Source organism: Oncorhynchus gorbuscha, linkage group LG25 (genome assembly GCF_021184085.1).
Source record: "Oncorhynchus gorbuscha isolate QuinsamMale2020 ecotype Even-year linkage group LG25, OgorEven_v1.0, whole genome shotgun sequence".
NCBI lineage: Eukaryota > Metazoa > Chordata > Actinopteri > Salmoniformes > Salmonidae > Oncorhynchus > Oncorhynchus gorbuscha.
Window position 1 is genome coordinate 22,265,230 of NC_060197.1, and position 24,388 is coordinate 22,289,617.

The window sequence follows — 24,388 nt, forward strand, 5'->3', positions numbered from 1 at the left end:
AGACATGACTGTGTAGAACAGCAGCAACCCCTAGGGGGAACAAAGCATCAGCAAAGTTCAGTAAATGTTCTACTTAGAAAATGTAACAGAACCAGTGCACACATACAGAGAGAAAGAGACAGACACTTTTTCCATCTTAAACCAGTTATTTATTGGAGAAAGTTGAGACCAAAACCTTTTTTCCCCCAAACATACAAATTTTCACTGCATCCGGGCCGCGACCTCTCACTTTGCACCCCAATAAACACTCCTCCCCTTCTCAAAGTGCACTTCAACTTAAATCACTTTACACAGAGCAGTGCCGGGTTCAATTCCTATTACATTCTTGGCGAGTTAAAGTAGTGAAATGGACATCTGTGGACAAATCCCCCATGGCAAATTCAGTTGACTGGGATTGAAATGAAATTACCACCCCAGGAAATGTTTCTAGGACCAGGGATTTTTCCAGATCAGGAAAAACATCCTGGTCGTAATTGAATATGATCAATCGTATAGACCTCTTATTTCAAGCAAGCAATTCATTATACTCCAATAACATCTTTATATTTACATATTTTCAATGTCTCCATCCCAAATGGCACCATATTCCCTATGTAGTGCACTACTTTTGAACAGCACCCTATTCCCTATATAGTGCACTACTTTTGACAGCCCTATGGGCCCTGGTCAAAAGTAGTGCACTACATGGGGAATAGGGTGACATTTGGGACAAACTTCTCTCAAATATAACCCCAAATAAATCACAACCCCATTCATCTCAGCTGCCTACACAAGAATGGTAGGTCTAAATTAGTCAAATATATATAGAAAAAGTTAATAATACATAAAATAAACTAACTTCAGACCCTAGTTTTAATTTGTTGTTCCCACCCATGTCTTCTAAACCATCACTACCCCTCTCATCAAGTTTATGGAAGTATGGTGGGTTATGCGTCCCAAATGGTGCCCTTTTCCCTATGTAGTACAACACACAGGGAATGGGGTGCCATTTGGGACACAACTGGTATGTGTCAGTACGTACACAGAATTTCTTTAGAAGAAAAAGAACAGCCAACTCTTCTCGTGTCCTTTCCTTCGCCTAAACCGGTCATAGTCATTGGTTACGTGAGAAACCTTATCAGCGCCTGGGACATACATAGGAGCAAAAATAGTTTCCAGCGCATCTTGAAATCGTTGTTCCTACAAATTTTGCTGTAGATTTTGAACGGTTGGAGTGATCACCACCTATAAAAGCTGTGCAGGGCTTGTTAGAAGGGAGAGTGATGAATCTGCACAGAATAACTGAGGGAAATTAATCTATTCTCCACAAATGATCTTATAGCATTGCTTGATGATCATCCCTGATGTTTTCTGGAACTTTCCAATACCTTCCTGATGCATACGTTTCTGATACCTCCAAGTGTCCAAAAATAGAGAATCAGATCATCAAATAGATTGACGGTCTGTTAATAGCATCTTAAATATCATGTATAGATCAATTTAATATAGCGTTCTATTTTGGCGACCACCCCCTACCCCCATCCCATTCTCTGACGGGTATGCGGCTCGCCCAGTGATTTTGTTTCACTAAAGTGTCTCCCTCTGAAATATTAGCAACTACCAATGATCTACACCGAGGTGAAAAGAACTGGACTGGTTAAACCAAATACCTAGAAATGGATAGAAAAATGTTGCTGTCCCCTACCCAGGTTTTACATCATCACTGCAGGTGAAGGAAAGGAGACGAGGTGAGGAAGCCACGTTAAGACTATTGATACGCACCCAGGAAGCAAAACGGGACACATTGCAGACCAGTGTAGTTTGTTAGTTACTTACGAAGCTGCTAGATCTAAACACCATTTCATGCAGCTTAAAAGGGAGACTCGGGGATATGATGTAGGTGCACAAAGTAAACAGCATAGTGGGCCGATTTCCTCAACTAAGAGCGCTGAGGTGCGAGGCTAAACATCTCGGCGTGAAGCAAACCCGTGCACAGTCGCAAATACTGCGTCTGACTCTGTGGGAACGATGGCTTGCTCATCGCAAAATGTCGGCAGTGCTGTTCGTGGCAACATCATTTCACCGAGTCTACCTTTAACATTAGGTTACATTACATGTCCCTCTGTCAGTTAGGCTGGAATACATACTATGGAAAGCTGATTGACACCTGTTTCTCTGCACTGTGTCCAGCCATGCATGTCCTGCGGCGTGTGCTCGCGATCACTCACTTGAAACACAAATCAACCCAAACGTGATAATTGGCTGTGTGTGTGTGTGTGTGTGTACGCGCACACACACACACACGTCAGTTGCACTGTCAGCAGCAAGAAAAGGGGTCAAACCACTGTTATACACACACCTCTGGTATGCCACACCTCACTTCACTCACCTACGACACACACCAAAGGTTAGGGAGTAGAGATGCAGACAGGGTAGACAGAGTGCGTCCCAAATGACGCCCTATTCCTTTACGTGCCCTGGTGAAAAGTAGCACTACAAGAGATACAGGGTTCCCTTTGGGACTCACACAGTGAGAGTGTAACCCTATAGGCTAGAAGAGTGTACTAGGTAAATACTCTAGATCGTAATAGCCTAAGTTCAATCATTAATGAGTTTAGCTCCCTCACAATCCAAACACGTTCTAAGTAGAGTAGCAAGTCACACAATCTAGCATTTAAAAAGGGCAAATCCTCCACTTTTCAACCTCATATCTCCAACATCATAGCAGTGTCAACATATGCGAAAACAGCACATTTCCATGATCTCTGGTTAAAAAGACAAAGGGGAAAAAAACACTTCTCTGTGACATCACAGGGTAGGATTAAAGTACTGCAAAAATACTTTTTAGCCTCGGTACTGGTACCAAGTTATCGTTACTCATTGTGTATTTATTCCTCGTGTTATTATTTTTCTATCAGGTTCTCCTTTTTCTCCTCTCTGCATTGTCAGAAAACAAACAAATGTTACAGATATTTTGATCTAGCCAGAGGGAGGGTATTTTCTTGCTCCGCACTTCACTGCAAATCTCAAGAGTTAGGAAATGTATTTTACCGTTATTTAACTAGGCAAGTCAGTTAAGAACAAATTCTTTTTTTTTAATGACGGCCTAGGAACAGTGGGTTAACTGCCTTGTTCAGGTTGCGGAACGACAGATCTGTACCTTAACTAGACTAGTAACCGAGCTGATAACGCTCCAACCACTAGGCTACCTGCCGCCCCAGGCTCCCCTGCCGAAATCACCGTTTTAACTTTTAATGATGTCATTGGGTGGAACTTAACTTTAGATATTTTTTCAAAACGTAGAAATGCGCATTTTTCACATAGGTAGACACTGGTATTGTGCTGAAGATAATGAAAATGTGGTTGAATTGCCCTTCAATATCAGTTAAGTTAGGGTTTGCAAAAATCCGGTAATTTTCCACAAATTCCTAGGTTCTCCAGGATTCCTGGTTGGTGGATTCCAGATTTCCAGCTTATTTCTTCTTGATTTCTGCGTATCTTCCAGACAGAATTTTGGGAAAGTTACCGGAGTTCTGCAACTCTATACACAACGTAAAATGTTTTGTTTAAGTCCTTCACCAATGTCAACCTCATATTAGTAATTAGTTAACCCTGAAAACAAGCAGCACGTCTTAGACAGTTAGATTTGAGCTCACAAAGGAATGGTTTATGCATTAAAATATGAATTAATATATGGTTGCAGAGTATAGCCTAAAAACACAAAATGGCACCCTATACCCACTAGGGCTCTGGATAAAGGTAGTGCACTATGTAGTGAATAAGGTGCCTAGGTCTCCAACTGGTGGGGTGTGTTTGAGATTTAAGAAAACTCTGGGCCTTAGTCAGACCACAGCTGAGTCCCTAGGAGACCTGGTCAAAAATAGCGCAATATATGTTAGAGAATCAGGTGCCATTAAGACACAACCTATATATCTAGTACTGGTCAGGATTGGTAAAAACTCCAGGCCCTAAGTATGGGCCAACCAATAAGCAGCCAGTTTCGTACTGTATATTACAAAACGGCAGACCGTCTTACATTCAACTTTAATACTACAGGTCCCACTCTGGGCCTAGCTAACATAAACACCTCCCATGTCAGAGTGATGGATCAGGGCCTGTATTCATAAAGCTTCTCAGAGTGAGTAAGAGTGCTGATCTAGGATCAGATTTAAAAAGGCAAAACTGATCCTTGGTCAGCACTCCTGCTCTGGAGACATTTTATGAATAGTGGGCCTTAATCAATTTATCTTTCTGTTGAGAGTACAGGATCTGTTCCAATACCTACACCAGCTTATTACTTAGAATGTATTGGGACTGCATACTTGGTATTGTGCTAGAATAGATATTGGGACAAAGCCTTTTAAAAAGAGTAAAGTTAAGTTTTATTACCCCAACTGGCAGTGTAGCACATACTTAATATTATAAACCAAACAACCGCTATGTTTGGTTTACTTCTACGGTCAAAAAAATAATAAAACAGGAAATGCTTGTATACCTCAGGCTCTGATTGGAAGTTTCATATCAGGTGACAGGAAGAGGAGCTAAATGTTGCAGCAGCCAATCAGGTTTATACTGCGTTAAAGACGACACAAAAGAGGATGTCTGGGTCATGTCCCAAATGACAGCCTACTCCATATATAGTGCTCGACTTATAGAGTGCAGTACATAGGGAATATGCTGCCATTTGAAGCACAGCCATTGACACCAGTGAGATACTTGCTTGCTTAGGAGACAGATATAAGATAAACATCTGGTTGGCAGGTTATTTGTAGTTGGTGGTGTAGTTTGCCGTTGTTGCCAGAGGGGGAAGTTAGAGAGCTTATATGCGTGTGTCCCTTTAAACAGATGGTAATATAGATGTGTAGCTTTCAGGATCTGAACCATGATATAATAAAACACTGCCAGATCTGGCCCGGTGAGCTGCAAAGGGACCAAACTCAACTCTCCACCCCACTCTCCAAACTAACAACTGGCAACAAAGTATTGAGAACATTCAAGAAATGGCAGATCCACTTTTCATCAATCCCAAATCCTGTTTAGACCCTCTGAGTGGCACTAAATATGACAAGGACACCAATAATTGATGAAACACCAGTAAATGGCGCCACATCGGCACACCATGTAAGCAGAGAGCTCGCCAAGCTAACACACCATATATTGCTAATCTGCTGTCAAACCCCCAAAAAAGACAACCAGGACGATGATGATGAAAAGGAGGAGAGGATGACGAAACATAACAATCCCCGGTACCTGCTCTTCATTCTACGATGTCATATCAACTGATCAGTTGCTCAGGCATCGTTGGCTCCTGTCTGCTGAAGATCCTCCTCCATGCATCCTCTCGGCACTCCACAGCTCCCGCCGTAAAGCCTGAATATTTAAAAACAGGTGGTGGGCTAGGCGGGGCCTGTGGCTGCCCAAGCCCCTCCCCTCTATGCTGAGTCCCAATCCCAATGGCCCGTTTCAGCCTTGGGCCGCTGCCATTTGCTGGTTCAGTCCCGGGACTGGTAGAACAGAATGTAACCTGACTCAGAGTTCTTAGAAATGTCAGACGTTAGACCGTAGAACTCCTCGATCGCCTGGGCGTCGATTTTCTATAAAGGAGAAGAGTTTAAGGTTAGGCCGAGTCTCAAAATTACACCCTACTATTCCCCATATAAAAATCGCAGAAACAAATCGCAAGTGTTTGTGTCTGTCACGACACAAACATATAGCGACAGAGTTCACAATATAGTGCGCTACTTTTGGCCAGAGCCCTATCTTTTTACTGTGTTGTGTTACTTGTCATACACGTTTTGCAAATATGTAAGAATATATGTTTGCGGTACAACAAATGTGGATCCCCTCAGACGAAAGAGAGAATAAATCGGTAGTGCGTCGACCAGTTGTGAGGGTAGAGTAGTGAGGCAACAATGTTTACTTGCAGTTCATTCCAATTTTAGTTTCCAGGAGAGAAAAAAAAGGTACCTCTCCCTTTCTCCTGGAAACTGAAATCGGAGTGGACTGCGTGCGAGGAGGAGGAAAAGAGGAAGAATTTCAAAACAAACCCACAGCAGCCATGTCTACTCTTCTATCCCCTCCCATTCCAAGTTGCCCCTTAGCTACAGATCTAGGATCAGTTTACCTTCTCCAAACCCCAACCTTAACACTAGAACAGCTAAAGCAGTCATTTATTTACATGTATTTAAAAAAAATATTAGTGCAATTTTTTAAGTTATGGCCCCCCTCCTTCCTTGACTTTTCGTAAATAAGTCTATATAACATATTGTCGTTGTTAGAACCTTAATGTCAATAACAGAACTGGAGTTATAAATCAGTTTTAGGAGGGAATGTAATTAGTTTTGAATGGTTTTCCCCCGTCGCCCCTCCTTCTCCCGACAGTTGAAGGTGTCCAGTTGATAACTGCCTTGAAACTTAACCTAAAAACATTTTTTACACAAAGTATAACAGATTAAATAAATGAAGTTAAAGGATGATGGGGGAGAATGTGTGAGTTGATGAGTGAGGGGGAGGGAGCAAACAATGCCAAACATTGTCAACATCAATTGGGAATGAATAAGAGGGAGGCCCCATTCTTTTGTATTGATCTGTTCTAATTAGAATCTCAAAATTGCATGTATGCTATATCTAGGTCCCTGTTAAAATCAGTTTTATTTTGGGACTAATTCCATTCTTTTTTCCAAAGTGCTGCTTCCCCCAGGTTTCTGTTTCCCCCATTTTTTTATATATTTTTTTAGGTTTATGCTCTCAAAAAAAACAATTTTTAATAGAAAAACAACCAAATTGGATGTTTTAAATCCTCAACAATGCTTAAAAACTACACAAGGAGACCACTTGAGGTCTGGAAGAAAAGAAAAGAAAAATCGAAGAACTTTTGAGTGTAGATATCCTTTAATTTAACTGCACACCAGCAAGAGACTCTTTGATAGGTGGGGTTTCTGTAGCATACATGTGATTGTAGAGTTTGCTAATCAAAATTGCCACTGCATTGACACAAACAATCATGATATCAAGTGGGCACTAGCTACTTTGTAGTTAACATTTATTAAGTGAGAAAGCCTTTCCATTTACCAGAAGACGCTACACAAAGTGCTAGACAAATGGGCATTCCTGCATTGCCTCTAAAGAAAGTTGAAGGAAAATGTGAATCACTGATGCATTTTGTTAATGTCTTATCAAATTTGGGCATATTAATAAATGTTCTAATAACTTCAATAAATGTCTTTGTATTGTTGAACCCCGCTTTAATGTCTGGATTCCGTGCTTCTGTCCACAACGCAGATTTTAGTAGGGCCCAACATTTTATTTATTTATTTTACCTTTATTTAGCTAGGCAAGTCAGTTAAGAAGAAATTCTTATTTTCAATGACGGCCTAGGAACAGTGGGTTAACTGCCTGTTCAGGGGCAGGGGCTCGGGGGTTTGAACTTGCAACCTTCCGGTTACTAGTCCAACGCTCTAACCACTAGGCTACCCTGCAGGCCACTGAATTGTATTAGTCTACACTTGCCTACTTGGGAGTACACAGCGAGAGCGTGCTTCATTTACAACGGTAAGAAGACTAAGACAAACGGATGCACATGATGCCGCGTTCAAGCTACAAAATCTGAATGAGAATGACTCCGATGGCGGGGAAGAAATTAATCATGACATCTGATGATTATTCTTATGATTCTGAGCCTGACCTTTGAGGCCCAAGTGCAGAAAAGGGCGCACTGAACAGGTGTCGACGCCACCACCAAATGAAACTGTGAGGCAGGGACAGAAGAGGGAATGGCACCATTTGGATAGGACAAGCTGATGACAATGCTACAGGTTGATTACCACAGAGATCAGGCCCGACATATCAAGCAAAAAAACCTACATCATCAACGCACTCACATTTTTTGTTTGTTTGTGTGACATGGGTATGCTCCAACTGATGCCATTGCAATGCACGAAGACGCTACAGTTGCAAAATTCCGGGAACTTACAATAGGATTCCGGATTTCCTGCTTATTCCGCAAACCTTCCAACCAGAATTTCGGGAAAAACAGAATTTCTTGAAAGTTCCCGGAGATTTGTAACCCTAGTAGACACACATGAAATCACGAGCTGACAATAATTTAATAGTTTTGACTGCCGTCAATTTGACATTTCTATTAAATATAAGGCCATTATTGCCCATGTGCTGATTTTCACTATTTATCAAGTACACTTGGCGCTTAGGATGATGTGTAGGCTACGGATGTTGTCATTATTTGACCGTGCGTCTTGTTGAGCGTCTTGTTGAGCGTGCATCTTGGTGGATGGTGTAGTTTACATTTTGTTACTGTTACCACGTTCCAAGACACATGCCCTTGAATGTGTTAGTGGTTTATTTATTTTTTTACATAGCCTACAGTACCAAAACTAATGAAAACGCTAATGTGTTCATATTTTCAAGCGTGGTGGTGGATGCATTACGCTATGGGTATGCTTGTCATCTGCAAGGACTAGGGAGGTTTTTGGGATAAAAAGAAACCAGACAAAAATCCTAGAGGAAATCCTGGTTTTCGTCTGCTTTCCAACAGACACATTCGTCTTTCTGTAGGACAATAACATAAAAACACAAGGCCAAATCTATACTGGAGTTGCTTACCAAGATGACTTTGAATGTTCCCGAGTGGCCTAGTTACAGTTGCCTTAAAGCATCTTGAAAATGGCTGTCCATCAATGATCAACAACCAACTTGACAGAGCTTAAAGAATTTTAAAAAATAATAAAGGACATATTGTACAATGCAGGTAGGGCTGTGGTAAATGGCATAAAAATCTATGTTTTGGGGGGGGGGGGGGCAGGCGATTCACAATATACACAGACCTATGTGGACAACCCTTCAAATGAGTGGATTCGGCTATTTCAGCCACACCCGTTGCTGACAAGTGTATGAAATAGGGCACCCAGCCATGCAATCTCCATAGACAAACATTGGCGGAAGAACAGCCGTACTGAAGAGCTCAGTGACTTTCAACGTGGCACAGTCATAGGATGCCACCTTCCCAACAAGTCAGTTTGTCAAATTTGCTGCTCATAAGAGTGGAACTGAGAAAAATGTATTTTATTTACATTGGTTTCACAGTAACTTAATGCAGTTACTGCTAACATTGACATCCATTTTCTCCAAAACACAAGAGGCAGGATACATGTATTTAATGTAGCAAAAATGACATAGCGCACTTTTGACCAAATGATTAGTTATTGCCTTTTTGCTTGATAGGGTAGTATACCCTATAATACTATAGTGGGGTGGGAGATGCCTACCTAGTCTCCCCTAGGGCTCACATCAGGTTCCCACATGGTACATACACCATAGGCATACATAATTCAACAAGCGCAGACATATCCACAAAATAGTTAGCTCAGACTGGGCTACATCAGATTTTTATTTACACTGCACAAAATATAAAACGCAACATGTAAAGTGTTGGTCCCATGATTCATGAGCCGAAATAAAATATCCCAGAAATGTTCCATAAGCACAAAAAGCTTATTTCTCTTAGATTTTGTGCACACAATTGTTTACATCTCTGTTAGTAAGCATTTCTCCTTTGCCAAGATAATCCATCCACCGGTGTGGCATATCAAGAAGCTGATTAAAACAGCATGATCATTACACAGGTGCACCTTGTGCTAGGGACAATAAAAGGCCACTAAAAATGTGCAGATGTCTCAAGATGAGAGAGCATACAATTGACATGCTGACCGCAGGAATGTTGAGAGCTGTTGCCAGAGAAGTGAATGTTCATTTCTCTACCATAAGCTGCCTCCAACGTTGTTGAAGAGAATTTGTCAGTACGTCCAACCGGCCTCAACTGCAGACCACATGTAACCACGGCAGCCCAAGACCTCCACATCCAGGTTCTTCACCTGCGGGATCATCTGAGACCAGCCACCCAAACAGACGATTAAACTGAGAAGTGTTTCCATAATAAAGCCTTTTTGGGGAAAAAAAAACAACAACCTCATTCTGATTGACTGGGCCTGGCTCCCAAGTGGGTGCGCCTACGCCTTCCCAGGCTCAGCCATGGCTGCGACCCTGCACAGTCATGTGAAATCCATTGATTAGTGGTCTAATAAATATATTTCAATTGACCGATTACCTATGAACTGTAACTCTGTAAAAAGTCTTGAAATTGTTGCATGTTGAGTTTATATATTTTTTCAGTATAGAAAGGAAAATGAACGTGCTTATGCGAGAAATGTTAGTGCAGCGTATCGCATAGATTCTTTCTCCAATCAAACCAAATCGTTTCAAAGTAAAACATATCGTTCCTGTATCACATTGGAGCCGATGTATCAAGATACGTCTCGAATTGTCTTGAAAGGGAAAGATGCACATCCCCAATTAAATGTATTAATTATACTGTTAGAATGTTGCAGTCAGAATGATTAGCTTGAAGGGGCTCCCTCGAAGCCCAGCAGTTCTAGTGTTAAAGGGATAATTTGACATTTTGGCAAATTTTCTACTTACCCAGAGTCAAATTAACTCATGGATACCCTTTTAATGTCTCCACGTGCAGTTAAGGTATTTTCTGGAGCCATTGTAACTAGTATAAGCTCATGACTGGACATCTAGACGGACTATGGGTATGTAGAAAAAAGGGCTTAACTGCCAAAAGGTCTAACTATCCCTTTAACCATTAGACAGTAAACCCCACAGCTGATCTGAGACCAGTGTCTTTCCAAGCCCAGTGGAAACTTCATCACTCAGCCAGGTTCTGCTCATCCACCAGATGTTACAATGGGACTCTTTCCATTGCGGAAAAAGCCTAGACACTGATCAAAGATCAGTTTTGCATTGGTCTACACTAATGGTCACGCTGGGTAAACTGAGTGTATGCTGATTCTAGATCTGTGCCTGTGGAAAGTGTCTACCCGGAGTGGAAAAAGCAGGCCCCTCGATTGCTATAACATACCTCTACACTGTGGGTACATTTGAAACAGGGCCACATACTACTACCGTGTGGACTCATTCCCTGAATGTGATCTGGTCTGAAAGCATTTCAACAGACTCAGTAGGCCTACTCGACTTTCAAGTATTTCATAGTGTGTGCTGTGCCATGTTTTAATGCATTCTCATTACCTGAGAAAAGCAGGTTGATTATGGTGAGTGTGAGAGAGAGGACAGAGAAAGCTAGACTACCATGCACGGGCAGAAAGATCCCCTCCCCTTTGGCTCATCCTACTAACTTATCTAAAACTGGTGTTTCCAGTCTGTCTCCCACTCCCTATTCATAAAGATTCCACATTATTAACAGAGCCACCTGGAGCTATCTGGGTCGACCGAAGCGGAGCAAGGATGGAATTCCAGACAACATTGGAAGCGAGTAGGGATCAGACCTGGGTTCAAATACTTTTAGCGTTTGCTCTAGCCTGCCTGGAGTGCCAGATGTTCGGTGTTTACACTCCTTCAGAGTATTCCATTGGTTATATTGAGCTGGGCAAGATCAATTAAGCACAGACAAATATTTTAAATGATTGCAAATCATATTTGAACCCAGGTCTGGTATGGAGTAGGGGGATGGACTGGAATGCAGCTTGGATTAGGTCTCGTCTCTGATGGGTCTCTATGGATGCTGTGAATGAGTGAGTAAAATCAAACTACCAGTTTATACCATAAAAATAGATGGTGTCATTTGTTGACAACAGGTCGTTATTGGAGGCATTTATTGGGAATTTGAGAGTACCTACAGTTAATTTAGCCTTTCTGTTTTGCCCGTCTCCAGCTTTCATACCGTATTGCAACTAAAAACTGTCTTTGAAAACACTGCTGGCGTGTTTGAAGGCCCCATGTACCACAGCCGATCAGCATCTCACTCTTCTCTTTAAAACATACGGAATATAGACTCATTGAAGGAAAACAACCCTTAGAATATAAAGAGAAGAGTTATCACTAGAAAATAATATATAGAGTATAGACAAGCTCTACTTACCTCTACTATGTCGTCATCAAACAAGAGCCAGAATCCATGACTCTTCACTATGGTGATGTAATGACCACGGTTTGGACCACTGGAGAGGGGAACATAGATATACACGTTATAGACAGGAGGTACAACTAAAAGACTATGCTGAGAAGAGAGAGATGGACAGACGCAGATAAATATTGAAAAGGTGACAGACAAGGGGAGGGCGAGAGAAACAGTCTACAAAAAGAAATCTCTGGCACAATCTGAGCGAGCGACCACACAGTCTCTCTCTCTTTACCTTCCACAGTGGACGACCACGGCGACCAGGTCGTACATGCGGTCGGGGTTGGTGGCGTCTCCTGAGGTGTTGAAGAGGCGGAGCTCCAGGGGGAAGACGACGCGATAAGACAACTTGGTGTAGCGATGCAACTGGTCCATGTATTTAAACCTCTTCAGGTGTAACGCCAGGATCATAGGGAGCTTCTTCACACGCATCCTAATCATAATAAAGAAGATAATAACACATGATATAAAGGGGGAAGGAGTAGGATTAAAGCTCCAACGCAGCCGATTTTTTTACATCTCAATAACAAATCATTTCTGGGTAAAAGAAAATGAGCTTTTATAGGCAGAGAGGTTTGGAACACTTAAGCAATAAGGCACAAGAGGCAGTGCTGTATCATGAATACAGTCAAAGGTCAACGGCATTGTCTGGCCCGAAGCGACAGCGTCATTTACCTGGATATGTCCATGATAATGATGTTGATGCGTGATTTTGCCTGGCTCAAAAAAAATGTTGTCTCATCTTGTCTGAGGACCATTCAATCTCCATGTATGGTACAGAGATGGACACTCAAAAGTAAAGCATTGTTTCCGAGTCTTGACAGGGAGACTTATATTAACCTCGCTGTACCAAACTAAATGCTAGGATGTAAGCAAGAGGAAATAATGTGGGATAAACACAAGAGATGATTCAGACAGCAACATGATAATACAAGAGATGGTTCGGACCGCAACGTGAGATTCTTATGGCGGCAGAGTGATCATTTTCAGATGGATTTGTTAGCAGGTGTAGCGTGCCTGTGACGGCCAATAGAGCACGGCTTGGAATGCTGCTTGTCCAATCAGCATCCAAACAATGAGTTGTATAATCTTTCTTATTGGTCTGCTAACTAATTTACCACATGGTGACGTCAACATGGAATGGAAAAACTTCCTCTCACCAAAACAGACTGAAATTTCAGGTGGTCTTTTCAAACAGCTCTTAAACTAAAAGGGCATTATTGTAATTTTCACAAAGTATTATTCCAACCTCAGTGGGGAAACATTAAAACACAGGAAATCATGTTTTTTTTTTTGACTGCACTGGGCCTTTAATGTTAGTATTTAAACCTCTTCAGCTGTATCACCGGCAAGCATCGATCCGGTCTACTAATCACCTACATACTTACTGTATGTTTGCGCCAACTGCCATTTAAATGCACTTTTTGGCGACGTTTTTCAGAGACCAGCCAGCTCACCTTTTCTGTGCTTCCTGTTTACTCCGACACTGTTCACAGTAGTACTTGTATTCACTACATAGTGTCTCAGTGTTGCTGAAACCCCTGTGGAGAGAAAAGACGACGGAAACACACACAGATGAGTTCTGGAGCATCCACAAGGTGATGTCATTTGGCATATGTATAACTTTTTCATAACTCTTCCTCCTATTTGGCCCTACTGAACGCCTCAGTTTTTCCTCCATCCATTCATTAATTTATTTACCTCTATCCCTTTCTCCATCCCCACAGTGTCTCTCTCTCTGGCAGTACACACACACCTACCTAAGACAGTGCGTGATGGAGGTGTTCTGCTCCACGTCGACAGACAGGTCCAGGAAGTCCTCATCTTTACTGCTCACCTGGACAAGCACAACATTGGTGACATCTACCTCTGTTTAAACACTGTTCAGGAATAGGAAACTGGCATAAAGTACAGCTCCTGGCCCCATTTCTCTCCTTCATTTAAAAAAACAATGACAGTCTCCATTTTGAATCTGCCTTTACCATTACAATAAGTGTCGGCTATAACAGCCTCCATCTTGGATCTCCCTACACTTACAGCTTCACAGTTGAGGCAACGCGTCTCGTTGGTCAGGGTGCCCTGGAAGATCTCATGGACCCAGGTCTGCTGTATCTTCTCCCCTTCATCTCCCTCTCCTCCTCCTGTCCCGCTGCTCCCCCCACCTCCTCCGTTCTGCACCAGTTTTCCGTTCTGCTGTCGCTCCTGGCCCTTCTCCTCCTGGAGCAGGTCAGCGATAGTGTTGAGGAGGTAGTTGAGGAACTCATGGGCATCCTGCTGCATGTAGTTGTCAAACAGCTCTGGAGGGAGAGGATAGAGAAAGAGGGGATGATGGAAGAGTAATGAGCTGTCTAAAGTTGCTACATTTTCTCCAATCTCCATCTATCCTTTCTATTTCAGGAGCGAGATTAACTTGTTTTTCTCCTTTGCACCCCTCCCATCCTTCTCACCATTCTCCTTCCTCAGACGGGAGATGAACTTCTTGGGAGGGATGACGCCGACCTTCTTCTTTTGTGTAGCGATGCTGTTGAACAGAACATGTTGCCATGAGTTAAAGAAAATTGTATCTAAGTTCCAATTGTAATCCCCCCCCCCCATTTCTGATCTATTTTTGTTTCCAAGAACCATTTCATGTGTTTATGTAAGAGTCTACGAGTGGGGCACATTTTCTCCCCTTTACCTGTTGAAGAGGTCAGACAGACAGGTGAGCAGGGACTCTTTACGTCTGGGCTGGACCTTGTAGGCCAAGACCTTTTCCCTAAAAGGACGGCAGAAGTAGAGGGCCTGCAGCACCGAGTTACAGTAGCAGGTGTTCCCAAACTAGAGAGGAGAGAGGGAGGAGACAAGACGAAAGGAGAGGAGAGAGAGAGATAGAAGTGTGAGAACATTTTTTTTAGTCTTGTGTAATGATAGTTGGAAAAAGGCCATTCAATCTTGATTCAAAAGCAAACACACTAACACTGAAATCCATGGTACTGTAGCTATGGTTATATATTGTGTTTGTGCAGGTGCATGCTGGGAAACTTACAGTTGAAGTCAGAAGTTTACATACACTTATGTTGGAGTCATTAAACTAGTTTTTCAACCACTCCACAAATTTATAGTTAACAAACTATAGTTTTGGCAACTCGGTTAGGACATGTACTTTGTGCATGACACGTAATTTTTCCAACAATTGTTTACAGATTATTTCACTGTATCACAATTCCAGTGGGTTAGAAGTTTACATACACTAAGTTGACTGTGCCTTTAAAGAGCATGGAAATTCCCGAAAATTATGTCATGGCTTTAGAAGCTTCTGGTAGGCTAATTGACGTCATTTGAGTCAATTGGAGGTATACCTGTGGATGCATTTCAAGGCCTACCTTCAAACTCAGTGCCTCTTTACCTGACATCATGGGAAAATCAAAAGAAATCAGCCAAGACTTCAGATTAAAAAACATTGTAGACCTCCACAAGTCTGGTTCATCCTTGGGAGCAATTTCCAAACGTCTTAAGGTACAATGTTCATCTATACAAACAATAGTACCACGCAGCCGTCCTACCGCTCAGGAAGGAGATGCGTTCTATCTGCTAGAGATTAACGTACTTTGGTGCGAAAAGCGCAAATCAATCCCAGAAAAGCAGCAACGGACCTTGTGAAGATTCTGGAAGAAACAGGTACAAAAGTATCTATATCCACAGTAAAACAAGTCCTATATCGGCATAACCTGAAACGCCGCTCAGCAAGGAAGAAGCCACTGCTCCAAAACCACCTTAAAAAAGCCAGACTACAGGCACATCGGGACAACCCGTGAAGCACAGGGGTGGCAGCATCATGTTGTGGGGGTGCTTTGCTGCAGGAGGGACTGGTGCACTTCACAAAATAGATGACATCATGAGAAGGAAAATTGTGGATATATTGAAGTAACATCTCAAGACATCAGTCAGGACGTTAAAGCTTGGTTGCAAATGGGTCTTCCTGAATGGACAATGACCGCAAGCATACTTCCAACGTTGTGGCAAAATGGCCTAATGACAACAAAGTCAAGATATTAGAGTGGCCATCACAAAGCCCTGACCTCAATCCTATAGAATATTTGTGGGCAGAACTGAAAAAGCATGTGCGAGCTAGGATGCCTACAAACCTGACTCAGTTACACTGGCTCTGTCAGGAGGAATGGGCCAAAATTCACCCAACTTATTTTTGGAAGCTTGTAGAAGGTTACCTGAAACATTTGACCCGAGTTAACCCATTTGAAGGCAATGCTACCAAACAATAATTGAGTGTATGTAAACTTCTGACCCACTGGAATAAATCTGACCCACTGAAATAAATCTCTACTATTATTCTAACATTTCACATTCTTAAAATAAAGTGGTGATCCTAACTGACCTAAGACAGGGATTTTTTACTAGAATGAAATGCCAGGAATTGTGAAAAAATTAGTTTAACTGTATTTGGCTATGGTGTATGTAAACTTCCAACTTCCAACTGTACATTGACCAACAGCTATGGTTTATATTGTTGAGTGGGCACTTACGTTGACCAATCCAAAGTAGTGTTCATTAACTGGAAACTGTTCCGGTCCGATCTCCTTCTCCAAAGCTGAGGCATTGGCGCCCTGGAAAGCAAATTATTGCATTTATATAGTCTCTGCCAAATGACCATCTATCGTCCAGAGTGACTTACAAATCAGTAAGAGTCAAAGAACCATGTATTCTAGCCAAGATTGCCAATAATATCCACACAGGAATACTTTTTTAGTATGCTCTAATAACCTTTCATGCAGTATGAATATTGTGATATAGCCTAGTTAGATTGGCAATAGGCCTGCCCTCACACTATTTCATATGCTTGGCTTCTAGCATATCATGTAGTAGGTCTACTATTATTAATATTGGGATATAGCCGAGTTAGATTGACTGAAGGCCTGCCCAACACACTGCTTGGACTGTATCCCCACCAATCCCATTTGACCCCTGGATCTGGTACATATCATTATGTAATGATTTTACACGGTATCAAGTGCAGTCTGCCCGAGACCTGTCCAGTATCCTCTTGGGACAGAAGGTGTGGTTCTCCTAGTCCTTGATTACACATTTATGAATGCATTATGTTGCTCTGTCATCATATAAGAATGACCACTGCCGACTGAAATAAATAAAAAGATGTGTCTCATATGTGTGATGTTCCCATACGATACAACTGATCTCCAAGACGCAGACAGAAGATGCCGGTGTACTGACTAGCTAACCCCTGTGAATGAAAACCAGGCTATGAATATGACTAGCAGTAGCAGGGCTTAAACACACTCAGCACACATTTTTTTTTAACAATTTAAAGGCTGCGTGAAAGATTTCTCCCTGACATCTGGGGTGCATTCATTACATCTTGCAAACTGTTTTAAGAACCAAATAAGAGTAAATTGAAAGAAACGGGGAGGAACTAATGATGTATATATGCACATCACTGGGAGAGAACTAACTGAATTTGTCCAATAGAAACTCTCAAAAAGTTATATGTTTGGAGTAAAAGGCCTCTGTTGCAAAAGGTTGTGCAACAGACAAAATGCTTTGTTACAGAATCGCCATAATGAAAACCCTCCTGCCATTCATCTCAACTAGCTGTTGGTCTGATAAAAGCTTGGTGCAGCGGCAGAGGGATGAAATGCGAGTTCAAAAACAATCTGTCACCGGATAATGCACTTCTTTATCAGCGACTGGTAGGCGAAGTAGATAACCTGTCACTTGTCAATGTGTTCCCTGACATTTTTTATGTTTTGGCAGAGGGACAGGTGAGGAAATTGGTTGAGTTGCATTTCAGGTGGAGCATCTCTCCAGGAATTACTCAATGACACAGCCAGCGTTCTTTCAATCCATAGAGTTCAGTTACTGCTGATAGCTACACAACAAACCATTGAAGCCCAAGCTAACGTTAGCTAGCTAACAAGCACTGACCTCTGCAACTTCATTGCTGCCTTGAGGTATATGAAAACGAAACATATAGAGCGAGATAAGCAGAACACAGCTAACTCACTATGTAGGTAGTTAACTTGCCATATAAATGATGCTGGCAAGCATCTATTCAGTAGCTGGCTAATATTTTAGTTACCTTAATGTAGTTAGCTAGTTTAAGTTGAAAGGTTGACCAATATGATTTCGCTAGCTAATGTTTGTAGCATAAAATACTTTATCAAATAAAACGCCCAAGATGACAGAGAAAGCAACACAACTACCTAAATTAGTTAGCTAGACAAGTAACGTAAAATGTAGCTAACTCTGTCAACACTTTGTGGATTTGATAAAACTAGCATTAGCTTGTGGCTAGGCTAACGTTATATGCTAACTAGTTAGCTGGCTCTTATTTGCTAACTAGCTAAAGTTAGCTACCCCTGTTGATCCACCCATATCTAAAGACCGTGCAGTCTAGTGATACTTTACCTTCTTGAAACCCAACAACTAAACGCATCATTAACGGCCACCTATGTTTGCTTCTCTAGAGAGATGTCCATAGCTAGCTAACCAACTTCCTGGAAAACCTCAGTCATGTCCTGTTCGACAGGTTAGCTAGCATTAGCCAACTAGCTAGTCGCATAGAAAATAACGGATTTTAACAAATTAAAAAATACCGTACCATCGTACAAATCGAGGCGATCTTTCGGACTGTCATCAGTATTTCCATCCGTCTGTCGCCATATTGGACCGAACCCCAATTTGAAAACGTTGACAGCCGCTGGGGCTGTTGGAGTTCAGGGGAGACCTTTTTGCACCGTCCAGTTTGGGGACGAGGGAGTATTGATGCACGGCTCTGACTCTGCACTGTTTCCTCTCAGGCCAGCTTCATGGCGAGAACGAGGCTCGCAGAGAAAGTACACGCGCACACACGTTTGTGCACTAGCACTGGGTGGATTATAATTGACTGGTCGCTGCGCAGATAATACATAGAAGCAGGCTAAATCGTAGCCTATGCAACTCACTCTCATGATGTTTAATAGATCAGTCATGCACGAATGCAGATCTAAGAATGCATGGACATAGAGAGGCAAAACCGTCAAACGACGTGGAACTGTCCTGGTTGAACTAAATTAGGGACAGATCACAATTTATTCGGGGGGAGAAGTGGTCCAAAACAGGGGAGGGTTGTGAACCTTGTTTATTTGCTTTGGGGAGGGTTGTGCGTTATTTTTATTGGGCACAGGGGAGGGTAGTGCCTATTTTTTCCTGGTTAACATTTGCTCTTTTGCAGGTTTTACTACAGCATTTCTTCCATCCTAGCCACATTTTCTCATCTGCTTGCATGCGCCACACCTATATCAGGGATGTTTTGGTACTTCCCTTATGCACTACTCTTTTGTGTGCACATTTTTACTACAGGTCAATATAATCTACCAGTCTAATGTCTATCCTGCACTCTATCCACCATTCATGGTGACAATAGGCTGACTAGCAATCATAACACACATAAAAGCGTTCCAAGCTGCATCAATTTGAATCGATAAGAACCAATAGGAATAGCTGATAGGCAGCAGACAGGCCAGGTGCATCATTGTGCATGAAAGAGCAGTGAAGACATCAAACACACAGCTCAAAACCTTACACAGCTCCCCTATTGATCTTGTTTAGAAACAATACAATTATCCTACCTAGACTATAATAGTAGTATACACAACACCACAATGCAATGAATAATGAATGCATTATTGTTTTCAAGTGAGTACAACATTCTACTCTAGGCCGCAGTGAAAATGTCATTTGAATAATGGTGCAAAAGTCCTGTGATTTGACTGTTTAATTCGATTTGGATCAGTTGTGGGACTACTCTCAAACATGTATAAATTCTTGCAGGCCAGGAAGACTGTATTTTTTACTTCTGATACTGAAGTCAAAGTATCAGAAGAATCATTGTCTGTTTCAGATCATCATTACCCCAAGTCCTTCTGTAGCTCAGTTGGTAGAGCATGGCGCTTGTAACGCCAGGGTAGTGTGTTCGATTCCAGGGACCACCCATATGTAGAATGTATGCACACATGACTGTAAGTCTCTTTGGATAAAAGTGTCTGCTAAATGGCATATATTATTATTATTATATTAAGTCCTCCCATAATAATGTGCCACATATGCTCCTGGCAGGCCCAGTTATTCAGGAAAGCTTAACATGTGCTCTGCCTCCTCTCCAATCCAAATGGCTATTCCTCACGCACCGAGAACCTAATGCTTTAATATAGCCTAAATATTTATCATTTCACATTTAAAATCTATTACCTTTTATATGTGACATCAACACAACCAGTCACTGTGTTTTAATCTGATTAGGCTACTTCAATAGTCTCCTGTAGGCATACGTACATTCATCCAAAATATAACTTCAGCATCCTCAAAATGGCTTGACATGAACCAGGTTTCCATCCAACCTTTTTATGGAATAAAGTACCCTAGAAAATGTCAAGACATCATGAAAAAGCATGGAATTTATTAGGCTACAGATGAAATCAATTATAATGAACTTCAGAGGGTGGTGAAAGTTCACAGTGATGAGGTTGATGCTCCTTTCAATAGGTTTTATTCTGGTGACATGATGATCGATGCTTGGCTGTTGGCTAGAGCACACGTGGCAATACCAGAGTGGGCACATTCACTATACCTATGCAACATTTTTTTTGTAACAAAACCAAAATGCTGATTGGGAAATGATCCAGGGTTTCCCTTAGTAATTCTGGCTTTTGGCTGATAAAAATGAAATGCCAATAAATTTGTAAGTCGCTCTGGATAAGAGCGTCTGCTAAATGACTTAAATGTAAATGTAAATGTAAATAAAATTGTGGTAGGCCAAATTGTAATTTAATATATGTTTTAATATTGTAGTGGAAGATTAGAAGGTTGTTCAGGCCAAATGCAGGCTACTGTGCAACTCCCTATTCAGGAAGGATGGAATTTTGAAACTTATATTTATTTATATTTTTTTGACTCATTATTTTTACTGTATATAATTGTTATTATTTTAAGACTATTTATTAATTGAAACCAGTTTTTAAATATGCAAAACCTGTTCTGTTTAATTTTGTTAAGACATTTTCATTGGCTAAATTAAATTTATTTGTGTGCTCCATATTTAGTTTAAAATAGGTTTTAACTAGGTCTGTTGTCAAATAAATAACATCAGCCTATTTCTGTCATTTGTTGGGTATGGTAGGCACTTGCATTTGTTGCTAATTGCTGAAATATTGCCTGTTCTAAACTTTTGTGAAGGTTTAAACCAGTTCGCAATTGTTTTGTTTCATTATGGTGAGCATTTTCTTTGGCTAAATTAAGTTCCAACTGTAATGCTGTGTTTGCCGCAATATAATAGCCTGCTTTTGATATTATACTAATAAAGTTTATACATTGTTGTGAAGTTTTGGTGTGGTGTGGCCATTATTAAGCTTTAGCAACTGCAAGCCTATGATAGGAAGGCAGTGCCTCACCAATGCTCTAACTTACTCTGACAGTTGAAATGGAGTTGAGGAAGAATGTTTCAGGCCTACCAGAGTTTCTCCTATAATCTAACAATATAATGCTTATCTTTATACAAAATATGCTAATCAAAAATTAACCAATAAACCTTCTTCTGTAAATCTATAACTATAGAGCAGACTCAGTCACTGTGGTCGCATGCTGCTAGAATATCTCTATCTCTCTGGGGATAGGCATAAGCTTCTCTTCCTTTCTTTATACAAGCTATATCTTTTTTTTGCTCATAATGTGCTTTACATGCGTTTACATGCAGATTTGACAATATTCACATAAAAATATGTTTCCAATTTGATGAAAACCTAGCTATAGACATCCTAAAGACTGTGGCAGGTGTGCTAGTCCAGTGTCACTTTGATTATGCCTGCACATCATTCACCAGCAGCCCCAAATATCTAAAGAATAAGCTACAGATCAGGGTGAATATTTTCCCTGCATTTTACAAATGTTCCATTCCATTGGGTAAGTAAATGAAACTAGCTCCAGCAAGTTAATCTTTTTGAGTGTGGACTGTATTACTGTACTGTATTATACTGTATTGCAGTACCAGTCACAAGTTTGGACACACCTACTCATTCAAGGGTTTTCCTTAATTTTTTCTATTTTCTACCGAATAATAGTGAAGACATTAACACTATGAAATGACACATATGGAATCATGTAGTAATCCAAAAAGTGTTAAATAAATGAAAATATATTTTATATTCTTCAAAGTGGCCACCCTTTGCCTTGATGACAGCTTTGCACACTCTTGACATTCTCTCAACCAGCTTCACCTGGAATGCTTTTCCAACAGTCTTGAATGAGTTCCCACATATGCTGAGCACATATTGGCTGCTTTTTCTTCATTCTGTGGCCCAACGCATCCCAAACCATTTCAATTGGGTTGAGGCCGGGTGATTGTGGAGGCCAGGTATTCTGATGCAGCACACCATCACTCTCCTTCTTGGTCAAATACCCCTCACACCGCCTGGAGGTGTGTATTTTGGTCATTGTCCTGGTGAAAAACAAATGATAGTCCCACTAAGCGGAAACCAGATGGGATGACCTATCGCTGCAGAATGCTGTTGTAGCCATGCTGGTTAAGTGTGCCTTGAATTATAAATAAATCACAGACAGTGTCACTAGCAAAGCACCCCCACACCATCACACCTCCATGCTTCACGGTGGGAACCACACATGTAGAGATCATCCGTTCACCTACTCTGCGTCTCACAAAGACACAGTGATTGGAACCAAAAATCTCAAATTTGGACTCATCGGACCAAAGGACAGATGTCCACAGGTCAAATGTCCATTACTCGTGTTTCTATGCCCAAGCAAGTCTCTTCTTATTGGTGTCCTTTAGTCATGGTTTGTTTGCAGCAATTCAACCATGAAGGCCTGATTCACGCAGTCTCCTCTGAACAGTTGATGGTGAGATGTGTCTGTTTACTTGACCTCTGGGAGGCATTTATTTGGACTGCAATTTCAGAGGCTGGTAACTCTAATGTACTTATCCTCTGCAGCAGAGGTAACTCTGGTTCTTCCTTTCCTGTGGAGGTCCTCATGAGAGCCAGTTTCATCATAGCACTTGATGGTTTTTGCGACTGCACTTGAAGAAACTTTAAAGTTCTTGACATTTTCTGGATTGACTGACCTTCATGTCTTAGGGTAATGTTGGACTTTTGTTTCTATTTGCTTATTTGAGCTGTTCTTGCCATAATATGGACTTGGTCTTTACCAAATAGGGCTATCTTTTGTATACCACCCCTATATCATCAAGGCAACAGGTGGCTACTTTGAAGAATCTAACATATACTGTATTTTCATTTGTTTAACAATTTTTTGGTTATTACATGATTCCATATGTGTTATTTCACCGTTTTGATATATTCACTATTATTCTACAATGTAGAAAATAGTGAAAATAAAGAAAAACCTTTGAATGAATAGGTGTGTCCAAACTTTTGACTGGTACTATATATGGAATGCAGTTACACACCTCTTTCAAACCATGAACCTGGGAGAAAACATGTGATGCTGGTGCAGGACATGTGCCTACAAAGTTCATTTTAGGCTAGCGATTTAGATTTTAATTTGGAAATATAATAGGGCTTATTTTACATTTGTATAATTAGTACTCTGACACATGCACACCTTTTCATAATATTTCCCCTAATGTTGTGTGGCATGCCTACCTCCTCTTTCTCTTTTGTTGCTTCATTCCTTCCTCACTTTCAACAAATGCTTATTTGTCCTGATCTTCATCATTGTAATGACATGCTTGAATAATTAAGCAGTAAGTCCTGAGGGGGTGTGGTATATGACCAATATACCATGGCTAAGGACTGTTCTTATGCACAACGCAATGCGGTATGCCTGGATACAGCCCTTAGCCGTGATGTAATGGCCATATACAACAAAACCCCAAGGTGCGTTATTGCTATTATAAACTGGTTACCAAAGTATTTAATGTTTTGTCATACAGGTGTTATACAGTCTGATTTTAACACTTTAAATGTTATTTATACCACATCTTTCAGACAATCAGCATTCAGGGCTAGAACCACCCAGTTTATAATATAGAATAAGATGCCAATGGCTTTCTTTTCTCTTCACAAAGATTGAATGGTTACAGGTCTGAACAAAGAACTGCTCTAGCCTACCTCCATTCTGCATTCTCTCTTCTTTCAAACTCCCCAATTCTCAATTCTTTCAAACTTCCCGGCCTGTGGCTGTGAGTTCTATTGGCTGAGGTACTTAACATTCACCAAACAAGAGCTTGCATCCCTCTTCCAATAGTCTATTAGTATAAGAAATGCTACAAATAAATTATTCCAGCAAGCCATTTCTAGTCTAGCTTTTCCTAAGACTCCAAGAGCTAAGGAGCATTTTTTTAAGGAGAGAGGACAGCAGAGCACCTGGTGCATATAGCGCAAGATACTGAAG

The 24,388-nt window shown here is 41.2% G+C and overlaps 1 protein-coding gene across 4 annotated transcripts; it reads right to left on the bottom strand.

Moving 5' to 3' along the window:
- Nucleotides 1–596: 596 nt before the first annotated feature.
- On the bottom strand, nucleotides 597–18,827 carry LOC124013669 (ubiquitin carboxyl-terminal hydrolase 12-like). 4 transcript variants are annotated; one of them, XR_006834909.1, is made up of 11 exons: nucleotides 18,585–18,825; nucleotides 16,492–16,572; nucleotides 14,649–14,788; nucleotides 14,419–14,492; nucleotides 14,009–14,268; nucleotides 13,732–13,808; nucleotides 13,429–13,512; nucleotides 12,207–12,404; nucleotides 11,933–12,011; nucleotides 9,961–10,035; nucleotides 9,847–9,878 (listed from the first exon to the last, which is right to left on the bottom strand). XR_006834909.1 is itself a non-coding variant. In XM_046328043.1 (10 exons), exons 1-10 carry the CDS (start codon nucleotides 18,630–18,632, stop codon nucleotides 5,472–5,474), a joined length of 1,143 nt encoding a protein of 380 aa, XP_046183999.1. In that variant the 5' UTR covers nucleotides 18,633–18,824; the 3' UTR covers nucleotides 597–5,471. The 4 variants fall into 4 exon arrangements, 3 of the variants coding, with proteins under 3 accessions (XP_046183999.1, XP_046184000.1, XP_046184001.1); XM_046328043.1 differs by lacking the exons at nucleotides 9,847–9,878; nucleotides 9,961–10,035 and adding an exon at nucleotides 597–5,573 and having other exon boundaries at nucleotides 18,585–18,824; XM_046328044.1 differs by lacking the exon at nucleotides 9,961–10,035 and having other exon boundaries at nucleotides 9,529–9,878; nucleotides 18,585–18,827.
- Nucleotides 18,828–24,388: the final 5,561 nt, after the last annotated feature.